Genomic DNA, 25,112 nt, shown 5'->3' with positions numbered 1-25,112 from the left:
GTAAAATGAAGATTAAGACTGTGAGCCCTGTGAGGGATGGGGACTGTGTCCAACCTGATTGGCTTGTATCCACACCAGGGCTTAGTACAGTGCCTGCCACATAGTAAGCGCTTAACAAATACCATTATTATTATTAATAATAAATGGGAGAGGCAGGCTGCAGTTTCTAGTGAACACAAACTTGCAGGGGCTGGGGGCTGGCCTCATTGCTGCAGTCCCTCCTGACCCAGGCGGAGGGCTGGAGCAGTGGGACTTTCACAGAAGCAGACTTCCAGCAATTTGCTTTGCCAGAACTGAGTCCTGGCCCATTCTGGTTTAATTTCATCACCGAATCTAGTACAGGTCTCTGTATATGGTCCAATCAGTTCTGATGATGACATTGATCAATTGGGATTGACCTTTGGGGAAAGAAGGTGGAGGTCTTTTTGTAGCAGAGGGTCTGTATTGTAGGGATTAGGGAATGAGACTTTTCTGCTCGTATTCTTGCCAGGGTCATTCCCCTTCACCCACCCCTTCACCAAGGCCAACCCTTTAACCCATTATTAATAGATTGCTGCTTCTTCCTAGCTAACATATCTGAGTTAGCACTAGCAAACGGAGGAACTGCAAAACCCAGGTACATCAATTTAAACTCCAGATGACCCCCGGACCTCTCTTGAGCAGCTGTTTTTTTTCTCCCCTCTCCCCTTCTAATAATGAAGATATAGAAAGCAATGGAGGGGTCAGAGGGTGTACTCCCAAGAAGGGAGGGATGCTCATGAGCTATGTGGAAGTAGGCCGAGCACTCATGGGAGAGGAAGCTGCTTCGCTTTTCTAGGGCTCAGTGTTTCTGTCTGCAAAATGGGGACTGGGAGACGCACTGAGTGGGCAGAATTATGCGGTGATACCCCTGAATGAAGACAGAACTTCCTAACTGTTCAGCACTTAGAACAGTGCCAGCGCTTAGAACAGTGCTTGGCACATAGTAAGCGCTTAACAAATACCAACATTATTATTATTATTATAACCCAGAATATAGTTCTGACCCAGCAGAACCTGCCCCTTCTATGTAGTCATTCTTTTGCCGGGTAATTTGGTTAACAAAAACTGGAGTACTATAATTACACCGAATAGAGACTGTGAGCCTCATGTGGGGCAGGGATTGTGTCCAACCCAGTTTGCTTGTATCCACCCCAGTACTTAGGACAGTGCCTGGCACATAGTAAATGGATAACCCATACCACAATTGTTAGCGTTATTAAATGCCCCTGTCTAGTCATAGTGGTGGTGATCCTAAACAGGAGCCGGCAGGGAGGACTGTGGAGCTACGGCTAAAAGGACTGGTACTCATTCATTCAGTCGTGTTAAGTGCTTACTGTGTGCAGAGCACTGTACTAAGCACTTGGGAAAGTACAGTACAACAATAAACAGTGCCATTCCCTGCCCTCAGTGAGCTCACAGTCTTGCAGAGGGGGGAAGGGAGATGTATATCAATATAAAAAAATACTGGGGGGTGTCAACGCAAGGTCCTGAAGGGACAACTTTGCAGACTACCAGGAGTGGAAGCATTATTTTAATAGCCAAACACACCACTTGAAGCCAACCCATGCTCCACTTTTGGCTTCCCTTTTATGCCTGTGGGCAGGGAATGTGTTGGATGTTAGTGTCCTCTCCCAAGTGCTTAGTACAGTGCTCTGCACACAGTAAGTGCTCGATAAATATCATTAATGATAATAATAATGCCTTGGCCCCAGTTATCCGTGTGGAAAGAGAACGGGCTTGGGAGTTAGAGGTCATGGGTTCAAATCCTGGCTCCGTCAATTGTCAGCTGTGTGACTTTGGGCAAGTCACTTCACTTCTCTGTGCCTCAGTGACCTCATCTGTCAAATGGAGATTAAGACTGTAAACCCCCCGTGGGATAACATGATCACCTTGTAACCTCCCCAGTGCTTAGAACAGTGCTTGGCACATAGTAAGCACTTAATAAATGCCATTTGGGTTCTAATCCTAGCTCCTCCACTTGTCAGCTGTGTGACCTTGGGCAAATCAGTTCACTTCTCTGGGCCTCAATTACCTCATCTGTAAAATGGAGATTAAGACTGAGAGCCCCACGTGGGTCAACCTTATTACCTTGCATCTACCCCAGCGCTTAAAACAGTGCTTTGCACATAGTAAGTGCTTAATAAATGCCATTATTATTATTATTACCCCCGTGCTTAGCACATAGTAAGCACTTAACGTGGCTTAGTGGACAGAGCACGGGTTTTAGAGTCAGAGGTCATGGTCTCTAATCCCTCCCCTGCCACTTGTCTGCTGTGTGACTTTGGGCAAGTCACTTCAGTTCTCTGTGCCTCAGTCCCCTCGGCTGTAAAATGGGGATTATGACTGTGAGCCCCACGTGGGACAACCTGATTACCCTGCATCTCCCCCAGCGCTTGGCACCTAGTGAGAGCTTAACAAGTCCCATTATTAGTGAATTAACAGATACCATTATGATTATGATCCGACTCCCCCCCCCCCCGCCCTCATTCATTCATTCAATCGTATTTATTGAGTGCTTACTGTGTGCAGAGCACTGTACTAAGCCCTTGGGAGGTACAAGTTGGCAACATAGAGAGACGGCCCCTACCCAACAGCGGGCTCACAGTCTAGAAGGGGGAGACAGGCAAAAAACAAAACATATTAACAAAATAAAATATATAGAATATGTACAAATAGAGTAACACGTACAAACATATATACTATTCTATTTCTTTTATGTTGTTAATATGTTTTGTTTTGTTTTCTGTCTCCCCCTTCTAGACTGTGAGCCCGCTGTTGGGTAGGGACCGTCTCTCTGTGTTGCCGACTCGGACTTCCCAAGCGCTTAGTCCAGTGCTCTGCACACAGTAAGCGCTCAATAAATACGATTGAATGAATGAATATACATATATACAGGTCCTGGGGGGAGGGGAAGGAGGGGGCTGGGTCCCGGGGGGCTGCTGCTCCCGTCCTTGTCGGGGTCCGGGGCTGGGGCGGAGGAGGGGGCCGCCCCAGGCGGACTGGGTACCGGGGTGGGGCCCGGGGAAGGTTCCGGGCCCCGCCTGCAGCGGAGAGGCGGCACCGGCCGGTGGAGGAGGCCGAGGCGGGGGGTCCCCCCTCCTCTACCGCTCCCCCCGCCCCTCGGCTCCCCCCACCTCTACCGCTCCCCTGCCCCCCCCCCTCTCTCTCTCGGCTCCCCCCTCCTCTACCGCTCCCCCTCCACTCCGCTCTTTGGGCTCCCCCCGCCTGTACGGCTCCCCTGCCTCTCTCGGCTCCCCCGGGCTGTACCGGCCCCCCCGCCCCTCGGCTCCCCCCACCTCTACCGCTCCCCTGCCTCTGTCTCTCTCTCGGCTCCCCCGCTCTTTGGGCTCTCCCCGCCTGTACCGCTCCCCTGCCTCTCTCTCTCGGCTCCCCCGCTCTTTGGGCGCTCCCCGCCTGTACCGCTCCTCTCTCTCTCTCTCTCTCTCTCTCTCTCTCTCTCTCTCTCTCTCTCTCTCTCTCTCTCTCTCTCTCTCTCTCTCTCGGCTCCCCCGCTCTTTGGGCTCTCCCCGCCTGTACCGCTCCCCTGCCTCTCTCTGTCTCTCTCGGCTCCCCCGCCCCCCCGCTCTTTGGGCTCTCCCCGCCTGTACCGCTCCCCTGCCTCTCTCCTCTCTCTCTCGGCTCCCCCGCCACTCCGCTCTTTGCGCTCTCCCCTCCTGTACGGCTCCCCCCTCCTCTACCGCTCCCCCCGCCCCTCGGCTCCCTCCTCCTCTACCGCTCCCCTGCCTCTCTCTCTCCCTCCTTTCTCTCCCCCCCCTCTCCCTCTCTCCCTCTCCCTCCCTCCCTCCCTCTCCCTCTCTCCCTCCTCTCTCTCTTCTCTCTCCTCTCTCTCTTCTCTCTCCCTCCTCTCTCTCTCCCTCTCCCCCCCTCTCTCCTCCCCCGCCACTCCGCTGTTTGGGCTGTCCCCTCCTGTACGGCTCCCCTGCCTCTCTCTACCGCTCCCCCCCCGCCCCTCGCCTCTCCCCCCTCTCTGTCTCGGCTCCCCCCCTCCTGTACGGCTTCCCCCGCCTCTCCCGGTCCCCCGGCTCCCCCCCCCCCCCCCCATTGCAGTCCCCGGTCCCGGTCCTGGTCCCGGTCCCGGTCCCGGCCCGGGTGACGTGTGCGGCCGCCCCCCGCTGCGGGGGCAGGGAGGAGGCGGTGCGGGCCCGGCCCGGCCCGGCCCGGGGAGCCCCCCTCCGCGGCCGTCAGGATGGAGGCGGCCCGGGGCCTCGGCCCCGCTCCCCGTCCCCGTCCCCATCCCCATCCCCCGGGCCGGGCAGAGCGGAGGATGCCGCTGGCGGCGGCGGCCCCCTCCTCCCCCTCCTCCGGGACGCCCCCCCCGCTGCCCCGCTGAGCCGCCCCCGCAGCCCGAGGGAGGAGGCGCCGGGCCCTCGGCCCCCTCCTCCGCGCCGCCCGCCCAGCATGCAGCAGCCCCCCGGCCCCGCCGCCCGCCTGGCCGTCGCCTGCCTGGGTGTGTCCCCCCCCCCCCCCCCAACGAGGACCCCCGTCCGGGGGCAGGGCCCTCCTCCACCCCTCTCCCACCTGCGGCCCGCGCCCCCCACCCCCGCTTCCTCGGGAATTTCTCCCCCCCAGTCAACCGGTTTTGGCGTTTTAACTTCATTTCTAATCGTGTTAGGTAGGGACCGTCTCTCTACGTTGCCAACTTGTCCTTCCCAAGCGCTCAGTCCAGTGCTCTGCCCGCAGGAAGCGCTCAATAAATACGGTTGAATGAATGAATGGATCTATGGAGCGCTTACTGTGTGCTTACCTGTATATATGTTTGTACATATTTATTACTCTATTTATCTCGTACGTATCTATTCTATTTATTTTATTTTGTTAGTATGTTTGGTTTTGTTCTCTGTCTCCCCCTTTTAGACCGTGAGCCCACCGTTGGGTAGGGACTGTCCCTAGATGTTGCCAATTTGTACTTCCCAAGCGCTTAGTACAGTGCTCTGCACATAGTAAGCGCTCAATAAATACGATTGATGATGATGATGATGATGATGCAGAGCGCTTGGGAGAGTGCGGCATTCTTTCAGTCATTTATTGAGCGCTTACTGTGTGCGGAGCTCTGGACTAAGCGTTTGGGAGACTACAACATTCATTCAATCGCACTTGAGCGCTTGGGAGAGGACGGCATTCTTTCATTCAATCATTTATTGAGCGCTTACTGTGTGCAGAGCTCTGGACTAAGCGTTTGGGAGACTACAGCATTCATTCATTTAATCGTACTTATTGAGCGCTTACTGTGTGCAGAGCACTGGACTAAGCGCTTGGGAGAGTACGGCATTCTTTCATTCAATCATTTATTGAGCGCTTACTGTGTGCAGAGCACTGGACTAAGCGCTTGGGAGACTACAACATTCATTCATTTAATCGTACTTGAGCGCGTACTGTGTGCAGAGCACTGGACTAAGCGCTTGGGAGAGTACGGCATTCTTCAATCATTTATTGAGCGCTTACTGTGTGCAGAGCTCTGGACTAAACGCTTGGGAGACTACAGCATTCATTTAATCGTACTTATTGAGCGCTTACTGTGTGCAGAGCACTGGACTAAACGCTTGGGAGACTACAACCTTCATTCATTCAGTCGTATTTATTGAGCGCTTACGGTGTGCAGAGCACTGGATAAACGCTTGGGAGACTACAACCTATATTCATTCAATCGTATTTATGGAACACGTACTGGACTAAGCGCTCGGTAAGTACAAGGAGAGAAGCAGCGTGGTTCAGTGGAAAGAGCTCGGGCTTGGGAGTCAGAGGTCGTGAGTTCTAATCCCGCCTTCACAATTTATCGGCTGTGTGACCTTGGGCAAGTCACTTAACTTCTCTGGGTCACAGTTACCTCGTCTGTAAAATGGGGATTAAAACTGAGAGCCCCATGTAGGACAACCTGATTACCTTTTTATCTACCCCAGCGCTTAGAACAGTGTTTGGCACATAGTAAGCGTTTAACAAATGTCATATTATTATTATAATTATTACAAATCGGTGACAGAGAAAGACGGTCCCTAAATCAAACGGGCGGTGGGTCTGTCTGGAAACCAGACTCTCCCAGACCACAAGCGGAAGACCTTATTCATCCTCCCCTCCATCGCTCCCTACAAACTTTCCTAGGCCCTTGGTTTTCGGTCCCACCTTGGGGTTTGCCCCGTCTTGGTCGTCTAGGAGACGCATCCCAAGTCTCCAGGGATGAGCCGTCCCCTCTTCAACGGGCGGCCCTGGGCCCTGACCGCCGCGGCCTCCCCTCGCCCCTTTTCCTTTTCTTCTTTCGGGAAAAGCCAAAGTCACTTCAGGAGGGTGAATCTGGGTCCAGCCCATCTCACTTCCACCTCTCACGCTTCCATCTTGCACAACCCATAGCATTTTTAATAATAGTAATAGCCCAGCACTGTTCTAAGCGCTGGGGTAGATACAAGGTCATCAAGTTGCCCCACGTGGGGCTCACAGTCTTCATCCCCGTTTTACAGATGAGGGAAGTGAGACACAGAGATGGTAAATGACTTGCCCAGAGTCACGCAGCTGACAACCCACGACCTCTGACTCCCAAGCCCGAGCTCTTTCCACTGAGCCACGTTGTTTTTTAAGAAACACAGTTGCCCGGCATCACATTTATGGTCACAAGTCCCCTGGTGTGTGGAGAGAGAATTTTGGGCTTTCAGATGCCCTCATTCCATAAGGGCGATGGAGGAGGGGGGAGAAGGGGGCTCACATCCCAGTTGGTAGGGATGAAGCCGTAACTCTCCCCCCTACCAGCATTTTATATACGGATCCTTGCGTTCAATTCCCTCTCCTGTAATTTCTTTTAATGTCATTCATTCATTCAGCCGTATTTATGGAGTGCTTACTGTGTGCAGAGCACTGCATTAAGCGCTTGGAAAGTACAATTCAGCAATGGAGACAATCCCTGCCCACACCGGTTTTACAGTCTAGAAGATAGTGATGGTATTTGTTAAGCGCTTACTATATGCCAAGCACTATCCTATGCACTGGGGTACATGCATGGTTATCAGGTTATCCCACATGGGGCTCACAGTCTTAATCCCCCTTTTACAGAGGAGGTAACTGAGGCACAGAGAAGTTAAGTGATTTGCCCAAAGTCATACCGTTTATAAGTGGCGGAGACTGGATTAGAACCCATGACCTTTGGCTCCCAGGCCCCTGCTCTTTCCAGTAAGCCACGTTGCTTCGCTGTGTCCACCCTGCTAGACTGTAAAGTCCTTGAGGAGAGGGGTGTCTACTGACTCTGTACATTCCCGAGTGGCTAGTACAGTGTTCTGCAACACAGTAAAAGGCTCAACAGAGACAATGGATTGGTTTTTACCCGAACGGTTTCTTGGTCATTCCCTGTCTCCCACAAGACATTAAAACGTAAAAACAGTGTGGAAAAGACCAAACTTGAGGCTCTGTGTTCCATTAACACTTCGGATCCTGCCTGCCACTTCCAAACCCAATCCTGCTTCCAAACACCCCTCCCCCCAAATCCTCACTGACCCTTTTTTTGAGGGTGTGGCAAAAAGTTGACACCAGCACTTGTTCGAGCAACCCACTTATATAGCATCTTTAAAAACATAACCATTAGGCTCTATTCTCTTCCTCTCTTCAAAGCCCTACTGAGAACTCACTTCCTCCAGGAGGCCTTCCCAGACTGGGCCCCCTCCTTCCTCTCCCCTTCTCTCCCTTCCCATCCCCCCAGCCTTAGCTCCTTCCCCTCCCCACATCACCTGTATATATGTTTGTACATATTTATTACTCTATTTATTTTACTCGTACATATTTATTCTATTTATTTTATTTTGTTAATGTGTTTTGTTTTGTTGTCTGTCTCCCCCTTCTAGACTGTGAGCCCGATGTTGGGTAGGGACCGTCTCTCTATGTTGCCAACTTGTACTTCCCAAACGCTTTGTACAGTGCTCTGCACACAGTTAGCGCTCAATAAATACGATTGAATGAATGAATGAATGAATGAATCTATTCAGATGCCCAGACTCCAATCAAAACTTCTGCCAAACCAGCAGATGTACATGATCGCAGATGCAATACCTTTTTGGTTGGGGGTTGTGGCCGGGCGTGCGGGGATGGTCACAGGGGAAGAGGATTTATCTTTTGGGGAATGTGGACTTTATTTGGCATGAGAGAAGAGAATCCCTTTAACCATTAAAGTCCCATAAAATTCCAGTAAGTCAGTAGAATGCTGTTTTTGAAAATAATTGATTCCTAATGGACACGGGTGTTTTGCATTGGACTTGATTTTAGTTTGAATGGGTCCTCTGAAAACAGTCCCCAGAGTTGTCAGATGCTGCTTTGCATGATTCCTCATACATCTGAGATGTTCTTGGTCCATCAGATAAAATCACATTAATACCCAAGGGAATACCTGCCAGGCCGACCCATTTAAATCTGGCCTATTTCGTGCGGTAGAACTTTAAATAGGGCCTGCTTTTAAATGGACACCCTGTAAAGAGGCAGTAGTCTTGGCTTCTAGTGCTTAACTGGTCTCATTACACAATACTCAATTTTTAAAGGTCTTATGCCGTTGGCACTTAAGATGATGAAGTGATGATCTCTCTGTACCTGGTGATGAAAGCTTAAGGGCTGGTGATGGAGTATTTCTTTGGTTGGGTTGAAGCTCCAGATCTGTGGGGGAGTACTTGTATCATTTTTGCTCCCTCTGGCTCTTTCTTACATCTATTGTACAAAGACAACTTCAAATGCACATGCAGCCCTTCATACTTGTATAGAAGTACAAGTGTTGTTGGGAGTCTGAGCAAAAAACATTCAAATTGCCAAAAAAGTCTCACAAAACCACGTGCAAGCAACTGTGTTATGAAGACTTGAAAAAAAATCCTTCAAAGCCCAAGTCCAGATTGTAGTACCGTGTTGAACGGATCTGCCCTTTTATAATCTGTGGTCTTTGGGTGATACATGTGCCTTCCACATGCTGGGGACGGGAAGCAGAGGACATATACACGACTTGAAGAGAAAAGGGTAAGCAGTGGAGGTGATTTGGGCTGAGTTTTCTTGTCTCTGTCTATCAGACCCTGATGTTCTTTCAGGCCAGTGCCATGCTGCTGAACACCTGTGTGAGGCAGGTTCTGATGCTGTTTGCTTTAACATAGTCTTCCGGGCTTTTCAGTTCTCAGCTTCATGTGTTGAGGATTCTCGGAGCGAATGCAGTGAATGTATTCTGACTTCCTTTTTGGGGGGCTGGGCCTGGAAGTGGTTTATTTTAGACTGTCTGTTTGGCTCTGTAAGGAAGTTACTCTGTTGGGCCTTACACAGTTCTCGTTGTCTTTTGCCCTCCCTGTGCCCCGTGGAGGCTCCGGGCAGATAGGCTGCCATAAATACCATTGCCTCTACTGGAGGTTTCTCTGAGAAACAGATTTTTGAATGATGTCTTTGTGAGCTGTAGTTAATCATTTTCTCCCTTTTTTTATTCTTTTCTACTTGTTTCTATCCATTTATTCTTCCTCACATTTCATCTCTTTGTCAAGTCCTTTTTGTTTTGTTTCTTGGTTTGGGTTAGCAACCCGCTGGATCGATATGGAAGCCACTGAGACAGTGGCCCTATGCAGTCAATGCCACACGAGATTTCTATCAGGCTTCTTGTGGCCGCCTTTTCCCTTTCTACTGTATTCTCATGCATAGGTTGCCTGACTGACACCAGACCAACCGGCCCCTGAAAACTGAAGTAAAGAGAAATTGTGTAGATGTGTGTCTTTTGGGCGGGGGTGGCTGGGGGGACGGAGGTGACCAGAACGAATATAGCAGCTGGTCATGTAGGTGCACATCAGGAGGGTTCCAGTCAGGAGACCGGAACGAGGTCCGTGGTCTGGAAGGGATCCCTCTATCCCATCAGAGAGCCCAAAGTGGTTTCTAGAGGAAGTGGAGGAGAGCGGGGCTGATACAAAGTGCCTGCCTCTCATGGGAGAGGACACGGATGTTCCGCTTACCCTGTTTGGTCTCTCCTTCCCCTCTTCAGCCCTTCCTACACTCTTTGTCATTAGTTAAATCTTTAAAATAAAGTATTTGAAAACGGTAGTAGCTGAATTTTAAAATTAAGCCTCCCCGGATTCCCTTTGTCCTCCCCCATGCCTCCTGACCTCCATAGGGCCAGGCTGCCCTCGTGCTGGCCTGGCCCGGTCCTGAAGTCTCAGGCTGCCCAGCTTGCTAGCAGAGCAGACTGGCAGTTGCCAGTCTTCTCCCCAGCCTCGGTTTGACTTCTGCGTCACTTATTCCTCTGCCCGGCTCTGAGGGCATACTTGGGCACGGGGAGCATTACAGCTAGGGCAGCGGGTCTGGGGTCCCTGGGGTGGGCTCTGGAAAGAGATCCTAGGGAGGGTCCCAGGAAGGAGAGGAGGTGCTGGCCTCACCAGGCAGAGATGGTGCTGAGCGCCGCCCCCAAGTTCGGGGACTCTGTGAAGCCTGTCCGTCTTGTCTGCGTTGTTTGCTCGGCTGCCTGTCTACGGTTCAGCAATCGAGAATGGAGCTGCCAAGTTCTGGACCTTGGAGTTTCCACACTGATGGAGCAAAAAGTTGTTTCCACTTGAACCTGGAGAATAAAAAGCCCCACCTCAAAATCAAAGCCAAATAGATTTTGAGGTTTAGCTTCAACCATTCAGAATCAGCTCACGGTGGCCGGTTAATACTAACGCCAGATTTTTGAACCACGCCTCGCCTGTAGGCATGGTCTACTGTACAGTCACTCAACGGGTTTATGGAGGCAAACCCCTGCCTTGGATGCATTTTTTCCCTGCCTTGAATGGATTTTTCCCTCCCTCCTGTGGGAGAGACTGGCTGTCTCTGGTGTTCACAATCTCTGCTCCTCTCCCAGCCATGGCGTTTCACACCCCCACGTTGTGGTAGACTAGGTGATAACAGCTTCAGTGCCTCTGTGGTGGGGGTGACGGGGGTGGTGGTGGGGAAGCATTTTCTAGAAAAGTACTGTGAAGGTGCCTGAAAGAAATTATTCCGTATAAAGAGCTAGAGGAGCTGCTGGAGCCTGGGAGAAGAGCTGAGTAGAACCCTGACAGAAGCAGAGGCAGACAGCAGAGCAAGTGGATGGGGGTGATGTTGGGGGCGGCAGATCTGATTAGGAGGAGGGAAAGGTAGGTAGACTTGGCTTAAGTGGCAGGCAGGAACTAAGCCAAAAGCAACCAGCCAGCCCTGCCCCCTTCCTCCATCACTCCTCCCCTCCTCACCCCCAGATGCTTACCAGCATATCAGAGTGAGCTAATGCCCTGCTGTCATCAGATAGTGAGGCACAGGCCGGCCAGCCCCCCTCCCACAGTGCTGTCAGACGATTTCCTCTGACACCTGCTCAGCCCAAAGAAGCAACCCTGCAGCGGCCTCCGCTGAGCAGATGCTTTGAAGACTTAGAGATGGTTGCCTGACCAATTTCCTTCATATCCCTTCCCTGCCTGCCCCCAGCCTCTCCACTTCCACCCCTACTTTGATCAGGTTTCCTCTGGGTTGCTTTCTTGATAAGAGTGCAGAAACACAGCCCTCCCCAACAGTTTTCATCTCCTCCCTCCCGGGACCAGGGAGATGCCAGGTTGTAGGACTGCTTTTAAACATTTAAATTAAAAAAAATCTATGTAGCTGGTATATTTGGTTCTCATGGCTCGATTTCCTTGGCCGGTCGTGGGACCAAACAAAGTCTTGAGTTCGTCCACAGAGCCATACGCAAGCCAGTGCTGGTACCGTGCTGGTGTCCCTGTCCCATTTGCTGGACCGGAGGGGCGGGTATTTCGGTCTCCAGGTTTACAGAGTTGTATTAAGGGAGCAAGCAGGATCCATTCTGGGCGATGGCAACAGAATCACCACATCAGTGACCTATCCAGAACCACTCAGTTTTCTTTCTGCTCTTTCCTTTCAGTCGTCCCCAATCCGTCTGCAGTTGTGCTTCCAAAATCAGCCGTTCACCAAAGCCTCCATGGCCTAATCTCTCTTTTAGGGATTTTAATGTGGGTACTGTAGTTCTCTGGTAGAAGGTGAGGAAAGGGAGCCTTGTTTTCCAAATCAAATTCTCATCAAACCACTGTGGGCTTTCATTCAGTCATTCAATCTTATTTACTGAGCACTTACCGTGTGAGGAGCACTGTACTAAGCACTTGGGAGAGTACAATACAACAATAAACAGACACATTACCCACCCACAATGAGGTTAATAATAACAATAATAATTATGGCAATTGCTAAGCATTTACTATGTGCCTAGCACTGTTTTAAGCACTGGGGTAGATATAGGGTAATCAGGCTGTCCTTTGTGGGGCTCACAGTTTTAAACCCCATTTTACAGATGAGGTAACTGAGGCACAGAGAAGTTAAGTGGCTTGTCCAAACTCACACAGCAGACAAGTGGCGGAGCCGGGATTAGAACCCACATCCTATGACTCCCAAGCCTGTGCTCTTTCCACTAAGCCACACTGCAGAGCTCACAGTTTACAGTCTAGGCACTGTAGTAAGCATTATGTGAGAATACTGAATGAGGAGAGAATACAGTCCCTGTCCTTGAGTAATTTCAGTTCAAACTAGAAGCTTTCATGGAGTATTAATGGCATGCCCTTGTTTATCAAGCTGTTTGTAGGGCACTTAGGATGACAGGAAAAGTTGGGAGACACCCCCCACCCTCCCAATTTACGGAAAGCTTAAGGATGCATCTGCTGATGATTGTGTGTGGCTGGCTCTGGCAGCTCAATCCCTAAATGGCTTTCACCAGGGTGATAGGCCATTTGCACCTTGTTCGGCGGGGAAAGCCGCTCATGCTTCTGCTGTGCTTTACCAAGTGTACCTGACACGTGGCACCTAGTGGGTGCTTAAGAAATACCATTACTACTGCTGTTGCTTCCGGGTATTTTATTCTTCCCCAGGGACCGCTGCAACCTCTGTGTTCTGAGTGACCTCGTTTGGTGGTGTTCCAAAACCCTGCTTGCCCCCAGACTCCCAGATTATCCCATTTCAAAGGGGTCCAGTAAGAAACGGCTTCTGAAAAGGGAGGGCCAGGCCTGTGGAAATGAGCGGTTTTTAGGCCGAGATGGAGAATTACTATTGTTTGTGTATTTAAGCACTTACTATGTGTCAAGCACTGTTCTTAGGGCTGGGGTAGATGGAAGTTAATCAGATTGGATGCACCCACTGTCCCATGTGGGACTCACTGTCTAGGCAGGAGAACAGGAGAAGCATTCATTTCCTTCCTACCCCCTTTCTTTTTAGATGCTGTTTAATTAGAAATCAGTTTTTGGGAACCCTGAGTTTGCCATTTGCTTGGAATCGATTCATATCTGAGAAATTATTTTTCAATGAAGCTTTCCCTCCAAGTAGATTGATGGGATTTTTTTTTCCTTCCAACTGCATAGCTCATTCCAAGCAGTCAAGGGGACCAATTTTGGCCCTGGACAGACACTGTTTACTCCAGTTAAGACTCCTGCCCTGCATCCCTTTCAAAAAAGAAAACTCCTGTAGAAGCCCAATCCATTTAAAAATAGACCGTTTGATAATGCTTCTCTTCCTGGCATGGATGACAGATCTTTGATTTAGGGGTTGTTTTCATCTTGTGGAACGGGCGGGAGTGACACTCCATCAGATGATTTTGTCGAGTTAAGCAAAGTTCTTGTGGGGAGGGCATAGTGCTTCTTTATTAATTGTGCTCATCATGTTACCATTCCTACCTCAGCCATTGGGAAGTTACCACCTACTAGGACAAATGGAATATATAACGTATAATATTTTTTGTGTCTTACACAGTGAATCTCTTCCTCACTGGGAAACTCGGGAGTGCAGTGCCCTCCTTAGGTAAGACCCGTTTATCTTATTTATCCTTCAGGGCTTTTGGGGAAAGACCCAATTTTTTTTTTTAATCCATTATTGCTGTTGTGTCCCCATTAGAAAAACCTCTCTGAGCCTATGCAAAATAAAACACCCAAGTTGATGATTTGAGTAGCCGGAATTTGACCCTGGCTATGTTTTGACATCAGAACCTGCAGATTTTTCTTGCTTTTAGTGGTAAATGGGGCTTCAGTTGGGTAGATATATCTCTTAGGGACTAAAGTTAGCCTGTTTGGGAAAGTCCAAGGTTCAGCCAAGCCCACTGTCCTGTGAATAATAATTGTGGTATTTATTAAGTGCTTTCTATGTGCCAAATACTGTACTAAGTGCTGGGGGAGACAAAAATAGTTCAAGTTTCCACAGGGTGGCCGCAGAGTAGCTGTTGGTTTGGAAATTATGTTCTACCAATTTTGTAGTGCACGTGAGTGTCTTTCTTCCAAATGGACAACTTTGCAAAATGAGTCCCACAGAAGTCTTCCCAGCTTGGCCTCTGGAGAGCTTGTCAGGTTTGTTCATTCTCAGGAATGTGAGGGGAAAGGAAAAGGAGCCAATGTCGAGGTACTGACTTTGAGTGTAGGGGTGCAAAGGGGGCAGGTATTTTAGGGGGATGAGGACAGCCTTTGAAGAGGTATTAGGGCAGAAAAACACCATCTGGGGACTCTTCAGCCTTGGTTGGAGACTCAGAGGTTTTGTCTAGGGTGAGCAAGCTTGGCAGTCCAGAGCAAAAATCACCCCCAGCCCCTCTGAGGAATGCACCCTTAGGTAAGTGGTCCTCCAAAGCTCTCTCCATATCTCACTCCCCTACCGTGGGCCACCAATCACCAAGACTGCTGTTGAAGACTGGGAGAACTCAGTTGGCTAAGCCAATCAACCCACTTTTCTGAAAGCAAAACTTGGCCCCAGAAATCTTGCCCTCTCCCAGCCCCTCACAATTACTGTTTCTTTTCCTTTATCTCTGTATGGAGGAAAAGGCTGGCTTTCTGAAGTCAGCTCTCTTGAGTAGGTGGAGAAGGCCGTCTATGTACTTTTCATATAGGAGAATCAGCTTTTAGGCTGAGAGCTGTTCTAAGCCAAAGGTTTGGTTGCGGGGGGCAGGGGGATAAAGGTGGGGGTCATTGTATTAGCATTGTACTGTGCTCACTCAAGTGCTTAGTTCAGTGCTCTGCACACAGTAAGCGCTCATTAATACCATTGATTGATTGAGAGGCATCTTTGCCACCGGATCTTCTCTAGCCTGGGAGGCAAGAGGTGAATTGAAACCAGAAGCTGGGAACCCTCCTTCCCCTTTATTCACACTGCAAGGCTGGTTGCAAGGGAAGAAAACCTGACTCAGACGGCTTGAGTGAGAAACAGGTTTCAGTGCACGGTTCTCCTTTTTCTACTTGTCTAGGTTTTTTTGTGGGTACTTATAAGAGGAGCAGGAGTCTGATGAGTGGGCCATTTCAGACACCAGTGTCTTCTGAACTGGCTTACTTTGAGAGATTCAGGGATGTCCCTAATAATAATTGTGGTATTTAAGAACTTCTATATGCCAAGCAGTGAACGAAGGGCTGGGGAAGCTACAAGGTAATCAGGTCAGGCACACTTTGGCCTGATGTGGGGCATGCAGTCTAGGGCCGGTTGAGTAGGGAGAACAGATATTGAGGCCCCATTTTACAGATGAGGAAGTGACTTGACCAAAGTCACCCCCAGCAGGCAAGTGGTGGATCTGGGATTAGAACCCAGGGCCCCTCATTCCCAGGCCTGAGCCCTTTCCACTAGACCACCTGGTTCTCTCTGCCTCTCTTCCTGAGAGATTTGTGTTAGAAACCCTGGTGGTGGGTCTAGAGGGACCGTTAAGTATTTATGGGTTTTCTGTTGTGCCTCAGGTAATCCATGAGCCCCTTCTTGCATTCTGGTTCTAAACAATTGTAGGGTTGGAAGGATAGTTCCTTCAGACTTCACCCTTATTTTCAGCCCCAGTTGTGTTTAACCCCCTTCTCATCCCCTATCCAATAGTTCTCTTCTTTTATCCTAAAGAGTTCCAGAGAAGAGGATTTTACCCAATTCTGTGGAAATGAATTAATGAGACTGTGATTAACTCTAATCAGGTCCGTTGAACTTTAACCCCATTCTCTCTAGTCCTTTAAGGAAAAATAATGCCTACTACCCGTGAAGGTTTTCTTTATTAGAGGAGAAGTGAAGTAGTTTCAATCCTCAAACTGTAACTCATTTTTGAACCCTGCCCAGACAACTCCAGCCCAAGAGGAGTTACGGGTTGAAGGATTTAGGCCCCTCCACATCTTAGCCTGACTGGAAGGGAAGCCTGAGCCAGACAGGTAGGGGCCCAGGGATCACTTCCAAGAGTGCTGTTTCGCTACCTCCAAGGACCATGGGGGTAATCCAAGAAGTTCAGTGGGCATGTGCAAAAATTCTCCTCTGCCCTGGCAAGCTCCCTATGGCTTGGAGCTCCTCGGCCCTGAAACCCAGTGAGGGAAGCAGAAACATTGGAAAAAAACATCAGCCATGGGTTAGCTTGACCTGATTCTGAAGGCTCAAGACCCTTGGGCTGGGCCTGCCTGGACACGTACTACCACAAACAGTCCATTTTCTGTCCCCTTAATCCTTGCCCGGATCTTTTCTGGACTTCCTCCAGGGACTGTCTGTCTCACTTCAACTGAGGAGTCTCGAACTGGACACAGTTTTCCTGGGCATTCTTGTCCGATGCTGAATGCAATAGGAGGATAACTGACACTTCTACATGCCCTGCTATCTGTCTGTATGTCTGTCTATCCATCTGTTTTATCTCTTCATCTACCTTATCATCCAGTCATCCATCCCACAATGGGATTATGTCTTTCACAGCAGCAATTCCATAGCTTTTTGTACAGCTAGTCAACCTTTTCCTTGGAGCTTTTTTTAAATTAGACTATTTTTAAAACTTTTTTTTTGATCTTCAATAATTTCCCCTCCTTCAGTATTCCATCCGACAACCTAGTGGCTTTTGCAGGATCCTCGGTCTCCATTGACTGTCGTGGCTGAGATCATAGCTCACTCACTGCGGTGGCATTATTCATGCTTTTCCTGGACCTGCAGCCCTGCTCCAGGAAGTGTTGGGCATATCTGAGATTGAGGTCCTGGGAGAGGAGCCAGGACTCAGGCTGAGTTTATTAATGTATCAGTGTAAATGGTGACGTGGTGAATTTAGAAACTCTGCAATTGTACTCCATTAACGTTTCTTCTGTCAGAAACAGGGAACCGGAGCAGGTGTTTGATAGCTTTGAGTCTCTTATCTTCACTTACTCTTGGGTTCTCCTCTCTTCTAAAATGGTGTCCTTGGGATCAGGGGACAGATTCCTTTAGGGGTTTTGACTGATTATTGCATTTATCACAAGGGTTTGTGTCAGAAGGAGTATGGGGGTTCCTAACCCGGCCTGGCAAACTCCCTGAGTAGTGCTTTGAGGCAGGTCCTCTTCATTAGAGAGCTAAATCCAGGTGAAAGGTAAAACACTACTCTCTCACTTTGGGCAAATAAGGCATCATGGGTGCTTTACCCTTCCCTGTCCTTAGAAAGTACTTATTACTGAGTTTTAATGTCTCTTCAGGCCAGAAAATGGTAGAATAATTACCAGTTGTCACTCTCTCCTACTCTGGGCAAAAGCATTGACTTGTTTGCTTCTTTCTGGTCAAGCTGAAATGGTAATCTTCCCTTCAAGGGCTAGCGTGAGAAGCAGCCTAGCCTAATGGAAAGAGCCCGGGCCTGGGTTTTAATTCTGGCTCTGCCACTTCCTTGGCAAGTCATTTACCTCCTTGGCAAGTCACAACTTCTCTGTGCCTCAGTTACCTCATGTGTAAAATGGGGATTAAGACTCTAAGTGCTTAACAAATACCATTAAAAAAAAAAAGTGCTTGGGAGAGTACAATAGAGCAGAGTTGGTAGACCCCTTCCTTTCCCAAAAGGAGCCTACAGTCTAGAGGGGGAGACAGACATATAAATAAATAAATAAATTGTGGATATTAACATAAGTTCTGTGGGACTGAGGGTGGGGTGAATAAAGGGTGCAAATCCAAAAGCAAGGGCGAGGGAGTAGAGGAAATGCAGGTTTATTTGGGGAAGCCCTCTTGGAGGAGATGTGACTTTAATAAGTCTTTGAAGATGTGGAGTGTGATGGCCTGTCGGATATGAAGCAGGAGGGAGTTCAAGGCCAGAGGCAGGATGTGGGTGAGGAGTCAGCGGTCAGACAGATGAGATCAAGGTACAGTGAGTAGGTTGACATTAGAGGAGTAAAGTGAGGGTGAGACCCATGTGGGACAGAGACTGTGTCTGAGCTGATTATTTTGCATCTAACCCAGTGTTTAGTACGGTACTTGCCGCGTAGTAAGCATTTAATAAATGCCACAGTTGTTATTATGACTGGTGCTGAATGATTGCACGTACCTCTGCATTTTAGTCAGCATTCTCCTTGCAATTAAATATCCCCCTTCTTCCTTCTTCTCTCTCCCTCTCTTCCCCCACTCCCCCCACCCCCTGTTTCTCCAACTTGCATCTCCTTCCCCTGCTTGTCTCCCCTTACGTTCCAGAAACTGGAGCTTTCTGGGTGATCACTGCCCCTAAATCCAGCCCTGCATTCTCTTCCCACTTTCAGCCAGGTCAAGGCATCACAGTTTAACACTTGAAAAAAAGATAGCCTCCTCACCCTTTCTCCCTCCCCCATATAATTTAAGTTCTTGACGTGATTAAAAAGAAAGCATCAGTTCTCTTTTGTGTTCCTGGCTTTCAGGATTTTGAGAAGCAGCGTGGTCTAGTGGATAGACAGGCCTGGGAATCAGAAGGATCTGAGTTCCAATGCCTGCTCCACCACTTGTCTGCTGTGTGACCTTGGGCAAGTCAGTTAACTTCTCTGTGCCTCAGTTCCCTCATCAGTAAAATGAGGATTGGGATTGTAATATGGGCTGTGTCCAACCTGCTTGTCTTGTATCTATGCCAGCACTTAGTACAATGTCTGGCACATAGTAAGCATTTAACAAATACCGCTAAAAAAAGGGATGGGAATAGCATAAAATTTCTGAGGTCTTTCTTGACCCTATTTACTTACTTTTTGAGCCATGCCTTTTGAGAGAGAAGAGAACAGAAGCCCAGTTCAGTACTTTAATAATAATAATAATGATAGCATTTACTAAGCGCTTACTATGTGCAAAGTACTGTTCTAAGCACTGGGGAGGTTTCAAGGTGATCAGGTTGTCCCACAGGGGGATCACAGTCTTAATCCCCATTTTACAGATGAGGTAACTGAGGCGCAGAGAAGTTAAGTGACTTGCCCAAAGTCACACAGCTGACAAGTGTGACTATGTCCCACTTTGTCCCACTTGCGGAGGCAGGATTTGAACCCATGACCTCTGATTCCAAAGCCCGGGCTCTTTCCACTGAGGCACGCTGTTTCTCACGTAGCAGCCACGCTCCTGCTTCTCAAGTAACAGCTTGCTGCTACTTTAGGATGACTAAAGTACACTGCTCCAAACTGCTGTTTAGCAGTAAGTGAGAGAGGGCAAGGAAAGGATGATGGGAAGGAGGGGGAGGGTGATGTCATTATTAGAGAGATGCTGCGATAATTAGCCCTGAAAGAAGAGATCCAGAAAAGTAGATGGGACACTATCTAGTTTTGAAGTGTAGATAGTACATGTTATTGTCTACAACTGCACAATTGTCAAGTGTAATTTCTCTTTTGGGTTGGCCCCAGGGTTTTTTAAATCTGGGGTTTATTTTTCTTATGGTATAGCTTCACCTTCTCTAAATTATGAGCTCCCTGTGGACCCATGGCCTTGTATCGCTACCCCATGTTTATGCAGTGCTAAGCACTTATTAAATATGATTACTGCTAAGGCTACTACTGCATCTCCCCTTTCTGAGAATTCCACCCCCCACCCCCCATCCTCTCCCGACAAGGCCAATCAGGGTGCAGATTCTGTAGATGGGGAAGTTGAGGTCTAGACAGGGAAAATGATGTAGTGAGTCATGGCAAAGCTGAGAACATAACAGAACTTCCAAGCGTTCATCACATACTTGTCCAGACATACTCCCTTAGAGCAGAAATGTCCTTCAGATCTCCAAGCAAGGCACTTAAACTCGTATTTCTGATGTCAAAAGTTGGCAAATACATTAAAAAAAAAGTGACGTTTGATCAGCCAAGTCACACAGTTTCGGCAATTTATTTATGCTCCTGGTCTCGAGGTCCCAGGAGCGGGGCCCCAAGAGAGGAAGTGGTTGAGTACACCAGAATGTTAGTGAGACCACAAGGAACATTGCCAGTTGTACCATGTCCCGGATCGTCACCTTCCCTTCCGCGTTTGACTGTGGCTCTGTGTTTTTGGGGACGGGCTCTCCCTCTGAGCATGGATCAGAGCAGCAACACCTCTGTCAGTGCCACACACCGAAGTGCTGAATAGCCCTCTGAAAGTCCATGCCCACAAAGTCCTACTTTGGACGTCATCCTGCTTTCACTGGGAAACCAGCAAAGGCTGCGCCCTCCCCCTTCCCCCCCCACCCTCCCCTGTACCTAGAAGAAGAGAGCACTGAGCAAAGGATCGGGAAATGCTCTAGGGACTCAGCGTCCTGTGACATGAGAGGTCTCTGCATAGTGGGCAAACGTATCTCATTGCCCTGTGTCTGTCTCCGGAGCTCCCCCTCTAGACTGTAAACTTGTTGTGGGAAGGGAATGTGTCTGTTGTGTTAAATTGCACTCTTCTGAGAACTTAGTACAGTGCTCTGCACACAGTAAGCGCTCAATAAATGTGATTGACTGACTGACTAATCTGACTCTCGGGTTTAACGCCCAGAACCTCTGATTCACCTCTGTTGTGGTTGGTATAATGGCCCACTTCCCTCTTTTCTGAGTCTGAACCCAGTCCCTACTCATTTAAAATTTCAGCCTGAGGATCCTGAACAGGTTCGGGTAAGGGGGTCTAAACTTGCAATCCCCTGTATTGGAGGCTGGCGGAAGCAAAGAGGTGACTCAGAAATGAAGGGCCATTCATAGGAGGTGACTCAGAAATGAAGGGCCATTCTCCTACAGGGACCTGAGTCGGGGAGGTGACTTCTAAAAGAGACCTACATCCCACTTCAGATGTTTTTGCCTTCAGCTTGGCCAGCCTCTCCAGCTTCCGTTTCCGTGATCGCAAAACCAGGATAATAGCATTGCGATCAATGTACGCTATCAAAGCGATGTCGGCATGGCACTGTTTCCGAAGTGTTTTGAGATCAGGTAGTGCCAGGGCTAGGGTGTTACTCAAGCAGATTGATTGACCTTCTGCCTCCTCTGTATTGACTTGTTGTGGGCCTCAGGACCCATCACATGACTATCTTTGGATCTCAGTTTCTCCAGCCAATAAAATGGGGTTAATGAGCACTTGGTACTCTTTCACTTCCCAGAGAGGTTGTAGGGACTATAGTACATGCTGTACCTATTAAATGCTGGGTAAGTCTGAATAATCACAAGGCCTGAGAGTGGTGGTAATTTTATCCAGTGCGTTTGATCTGCGTTTGGGTAAGAGTTAGTGCATTTTTTGCTTACTATGGCATTTGAGACTGAAGGATCAGGGATTGGCGGGCTGGAATTTACCACCCCTTAGCTGTTCAGCAGTAGAAATTTTGTGCAAAGATTGATTTCTAGCGTGAGCATTTTTGCCTCCAACTTTTTTTTCCTTCTCGAGGTCAGGCTTGTTTTCCCCAGACAGTTCACTGCCAGGTGACCCTGCTATTCCACCTGCAGTCTCTGTGCGATTCAAAAATGGGAATGCCTTGCTGCAGGGCAGAAGCTGCATTGTGGGCAGGGAATGTGTCTGTTTATTGTTATACTGCACTCTCCCAAGTGCTTTATACAGTGCTTTGCACACAGTGAGTGCTCAATAAATATGATTGGATGAATGAAGTTTGGAGACCCTTCACATTGAGACCCTTTTTAAAAAGTAGCTGTTTGAGAGGAAAGCTGTGAATTCTGAGTATCTGGCTCTTCCCTGGTTGGGGAATTCTTGGCTGCAATGAACAGTATAAAATATTCTTCCCTTGTCAGTGTGTCCATGAAATATCCTGTCTGACTGATTCTTGGATCCATCCGATGTTGAGATGTCGCTTTACTTTCATTTAAAATTAACTTCAGAAGTCTTTTTTTTTTTGAGAAAAGATTGGCACATACTGTTTTTATATTCTCAGAATCTGCCTTTCCTGCTGTATTTAAAGATTTCTTTCCTCTGAGTGGGATTCTGTTTTTTTGTTTCTGCAGCAATTTTTATCATCCTGCTCTGAAAATGTACCCCCACCTTTTTTTAACCTCTTCTTGCTTAAACTGGTTTTTCATGATTCACTTCCTTGCTCATGTGTGAAGTCCCAGGCATGCTTTGTCAGTCAGTCACATTCATTGAGTGCTTACTGTGTGCAGAGCACTCTACTAAGCACTTGGGAAAGCCCCCCCCCCCAATAATAATGATATAATGATAGTAGCTGTGGTATTATAGGCAGTTACTATGTGCCAGGCACCATTCTAAGCATGGAGATAAATCCAGGGTAGTTAGATTGGAAACAGTTTTTGTTCCATTTAGGTCTTATAGGACAAGGAAGGCAGATATTGAATCTCCATTTTACAAATGAGGAAACTGAGGCATAGAGTAGTGAAGTGATTTGCCCAGATCACACAGCAGATAAGTGGCAGAGTCTGGATTAGAACTCAGGCCCTTTGACCCCCAAGCCTGTGCTCTTTTCACTAACCTACACTGCCTCTCTAAAGATCCCAAACTAGAGATGTGATTTTTGGTTAATTAGGGCCTTGCTGTCTGATATTCAGGTTCCCTGTAGAGGTGAAACCGAGCAGGTAACAATGGATTAATGTTGGAGGAGAGGGGGGAGATGTTGCCGAAACAGGTCAGTGTGGCTTCACTCCCAAGTCCAATAAAGGAAAAAGAAGTCAAACCAAGGGGATAAATGGCAGAAGAATGACTTTGTTTTTACCATTATACTTGGGGGGTAAACCTCAAAAAACAATGTAAATAATGACACCTGGGATTAGGGTTCCTTGTAATTTGTAGACTGCTGACCTTTATGATCTACAAACTCTGGTTATTCAAAGCTCTCTTTGAATGAGGGAAAGCATAGTGCCAAATGAACCAAGTAGCTGGGACAAAGATTCCTGCATAAACAGTGAGCCTTCAGGATTAAAGCATAACTAGGGGGAGAGGCAGGAAAAAAGCTTGAAGTGTTATCTGTGAGAGACATGGTTTCCCAGTCAGGCAACTCATCTTCCCCCTTCCCAAGAAATGTTAGGTGTTGAATCCAGAATCTATCTTGTTTCTCTCTCTGCTGTCATCCATGGGGAGTTGCTGGTAACAGGAAGAAGCACAAAGCTTACAAAACATCTCTTCATTGGGTCAGACCTGGGCTTCCTTGCCTGGAATCCTTCTAACCACCTTGGGTCTGTGAGGTTTCTAGCCCAGGTGTGAGTTTGTCACTATCTGAGGTTATCTGCCACTTCTGATTTTGGTTCTGAGTTTTTGTAGGCCAGAAAACTCAATGCCTCTAATAGAATCTGGTGGTGTGGGGAGGAGGAAACCCCCAGGGAAGGCTGACAATCAGTCATTCAATCATTTAATAAGTGTTTACTGTGTGCAGAGCAATATACTAAGCACTTGGAAGAGTACAATATAACAGAATTGGTAGACACCAGATGAGAGCTTCTCTCTGGAGAATATTGAAAGTCTCTGAGCCATAAGCGAGCCTGAACATTAACCAGGAGGCTTTAAAAACAACAACTTTCTCTCTTGTTTATTGTGTCTGTTGACAGCTGCCTGCAGTGGAAAGTTAGAGCAGCACACAGAGAGACGGGGTGTCATCTACAGTCCTGCCTGGCCTCTGAACTACCCTCCTGCCACAAACTGCAGCTGGTACATCCAAGGAGACCATGGAGACATAATAACGATTAGGTATGATCCAGGGGCTTCCTGCCCTTTGTTCGGGGGCCCAACGAGAGCAGAATGAGCCAGGGACATAGAGGTTTTTGGCTCTCTCATGGGGATGAAAGGGCTCAGGCCAGGGGAGGGAAGGATTCTTGGCCCCGGCAAATCATATTTCAAAGGTTTCCAGTGGCAGAGGGTTAGGGGCCTAAACAACCATCACCTCTCTGGACTCGTGGCAGGTTCTAGTTGCCTTACTGAAGAACCATCTTTGTTCCAAGCAGAAACTCCTGACTCTTTTAAGGCCCTCAATCCACTTTCTCCCCCAAAATAATAGTAATAATGTTGATGATGATGTGGTATTTGTTGAATGCTTAATATGTGCCTAGTGCTAGGGTAAATAAAAAAATAATCAGGTCAGACACAGGCTGTAAACCCCATGTGGGACAGGGGCTAAAGTAGAAAGGAGAACAGGTATTGAATCCTCATTTTACAAATGAGAAATTGAGGCCCAGAGATGTCAAGTGACTTGCCCAAGGTAACACAGCAGGCCAGTAGGAGATCCTGAATTAGTACAGGTCCCCTGACTCTCAAGCCTGTGCTCTTTCCACTATACCACCCAGCTCCATACTTATCCTCACTCCTCTCCCCTGTCACCCAGCCCTCACACTCCACTCCTCTCACACCAACCTACTATGCCTGTTTCATCTCTCTTGATGCTGACTCCTTGCTTTTTTTTTAATGGTATTTAAATGTGCCAGGCACTGTGCTAAACACTCTGGTGGATACCAGCTAATTTGGTTGGACACAATCCATGTCATCGTTATCATCAATGGTTATTTATATTAGAGTGCTTACTGCACTAAAGACTTGGGTGAGTACAATGCAACAGAGTTGGTAGACACTTTCCCTACCCACAAAGAGCTTACATTCTAAAGGGGGGGGGTGACAAACGTTAATATAAATGGCTCATGTGGGGATCACAGTCTTAATCCCTATTTTACAGATGAGGGAACGAAGGCACAGAGAAATTGTGACTTTCCCAAAGACACACAGCAGATATGGGCAGAACTAGGATTAGAACCCAGATCCTCTGTCTCCTAGGCCCGTGCTCTTTCCACTAGGCCATGCTGTTACTCTTACTCATACCTTCCCTCTTGCCTGGACATCCCTTCACTAGTCTGGACCTACCTTCACATCCAGCAGACCTCTACTTCCCTCATTTTCAAAGCTCTACAAAAATCGCACCTCTTCCAAGGTGCCTTTCCTGCCTAATTTCTTATATCCCCATCCTATTTTCCTTCCCTACTGCATCCCCTATGGGCCCATACACCTGAGGCATTTATGTA

General features: G+C 48.3%; 1 protein-coding gene across 1 annotated transcript in view; it reads left to right on the top strand.

Annotated features, from left to right (window-relative positions):
* Window positions 1-4,440: 4,440 nt before the first annotated feature.
* Window positions 4,441-25,112, top strand: part of LRP3 (LDL receptor related protein 3) — a 38,555-nt gene continuing 17,883 nt past the window's right edge. Inside the window, exons 1-3 of the mRNA XM_038754339.1 lie at window positions 4,441-4,489; window positions 13,768-13,815; window positions 23,655-23,793. Coding sequence (XP_038610267.1) covers window positions 4,441-4,489; window positions 13,768-13,815; window positions 23,655-23,793 — 236 coding nt within the window. The remainder of the gene's footprint in view (window positions 4,490-13,767; window positions 13,816-23,654; window positions 23,794-25,112) is intronic.

The sequence above is a fragment of the Tachyglossus aculeatus genome, chromosome 11 (genome assembly GCF_015852505.1).
Source record: "Tachyglossus aculeatus isolate mTacAcu1 chromosome 11, mTacAcu1.pri, whole genome shotgun sequence".
In the NCBI taxonomy this organism is placed as follows: domain Eukaryota; kingdom Metazoa; phylum Chordata; class Mammalia; order Monotremata; family Tachyglossidae; genus Tachyglossus; species Tachyglossus aculeatus.
This window is presented reverse-complemented; position numbering and strand designations above follow the sequence as displayed.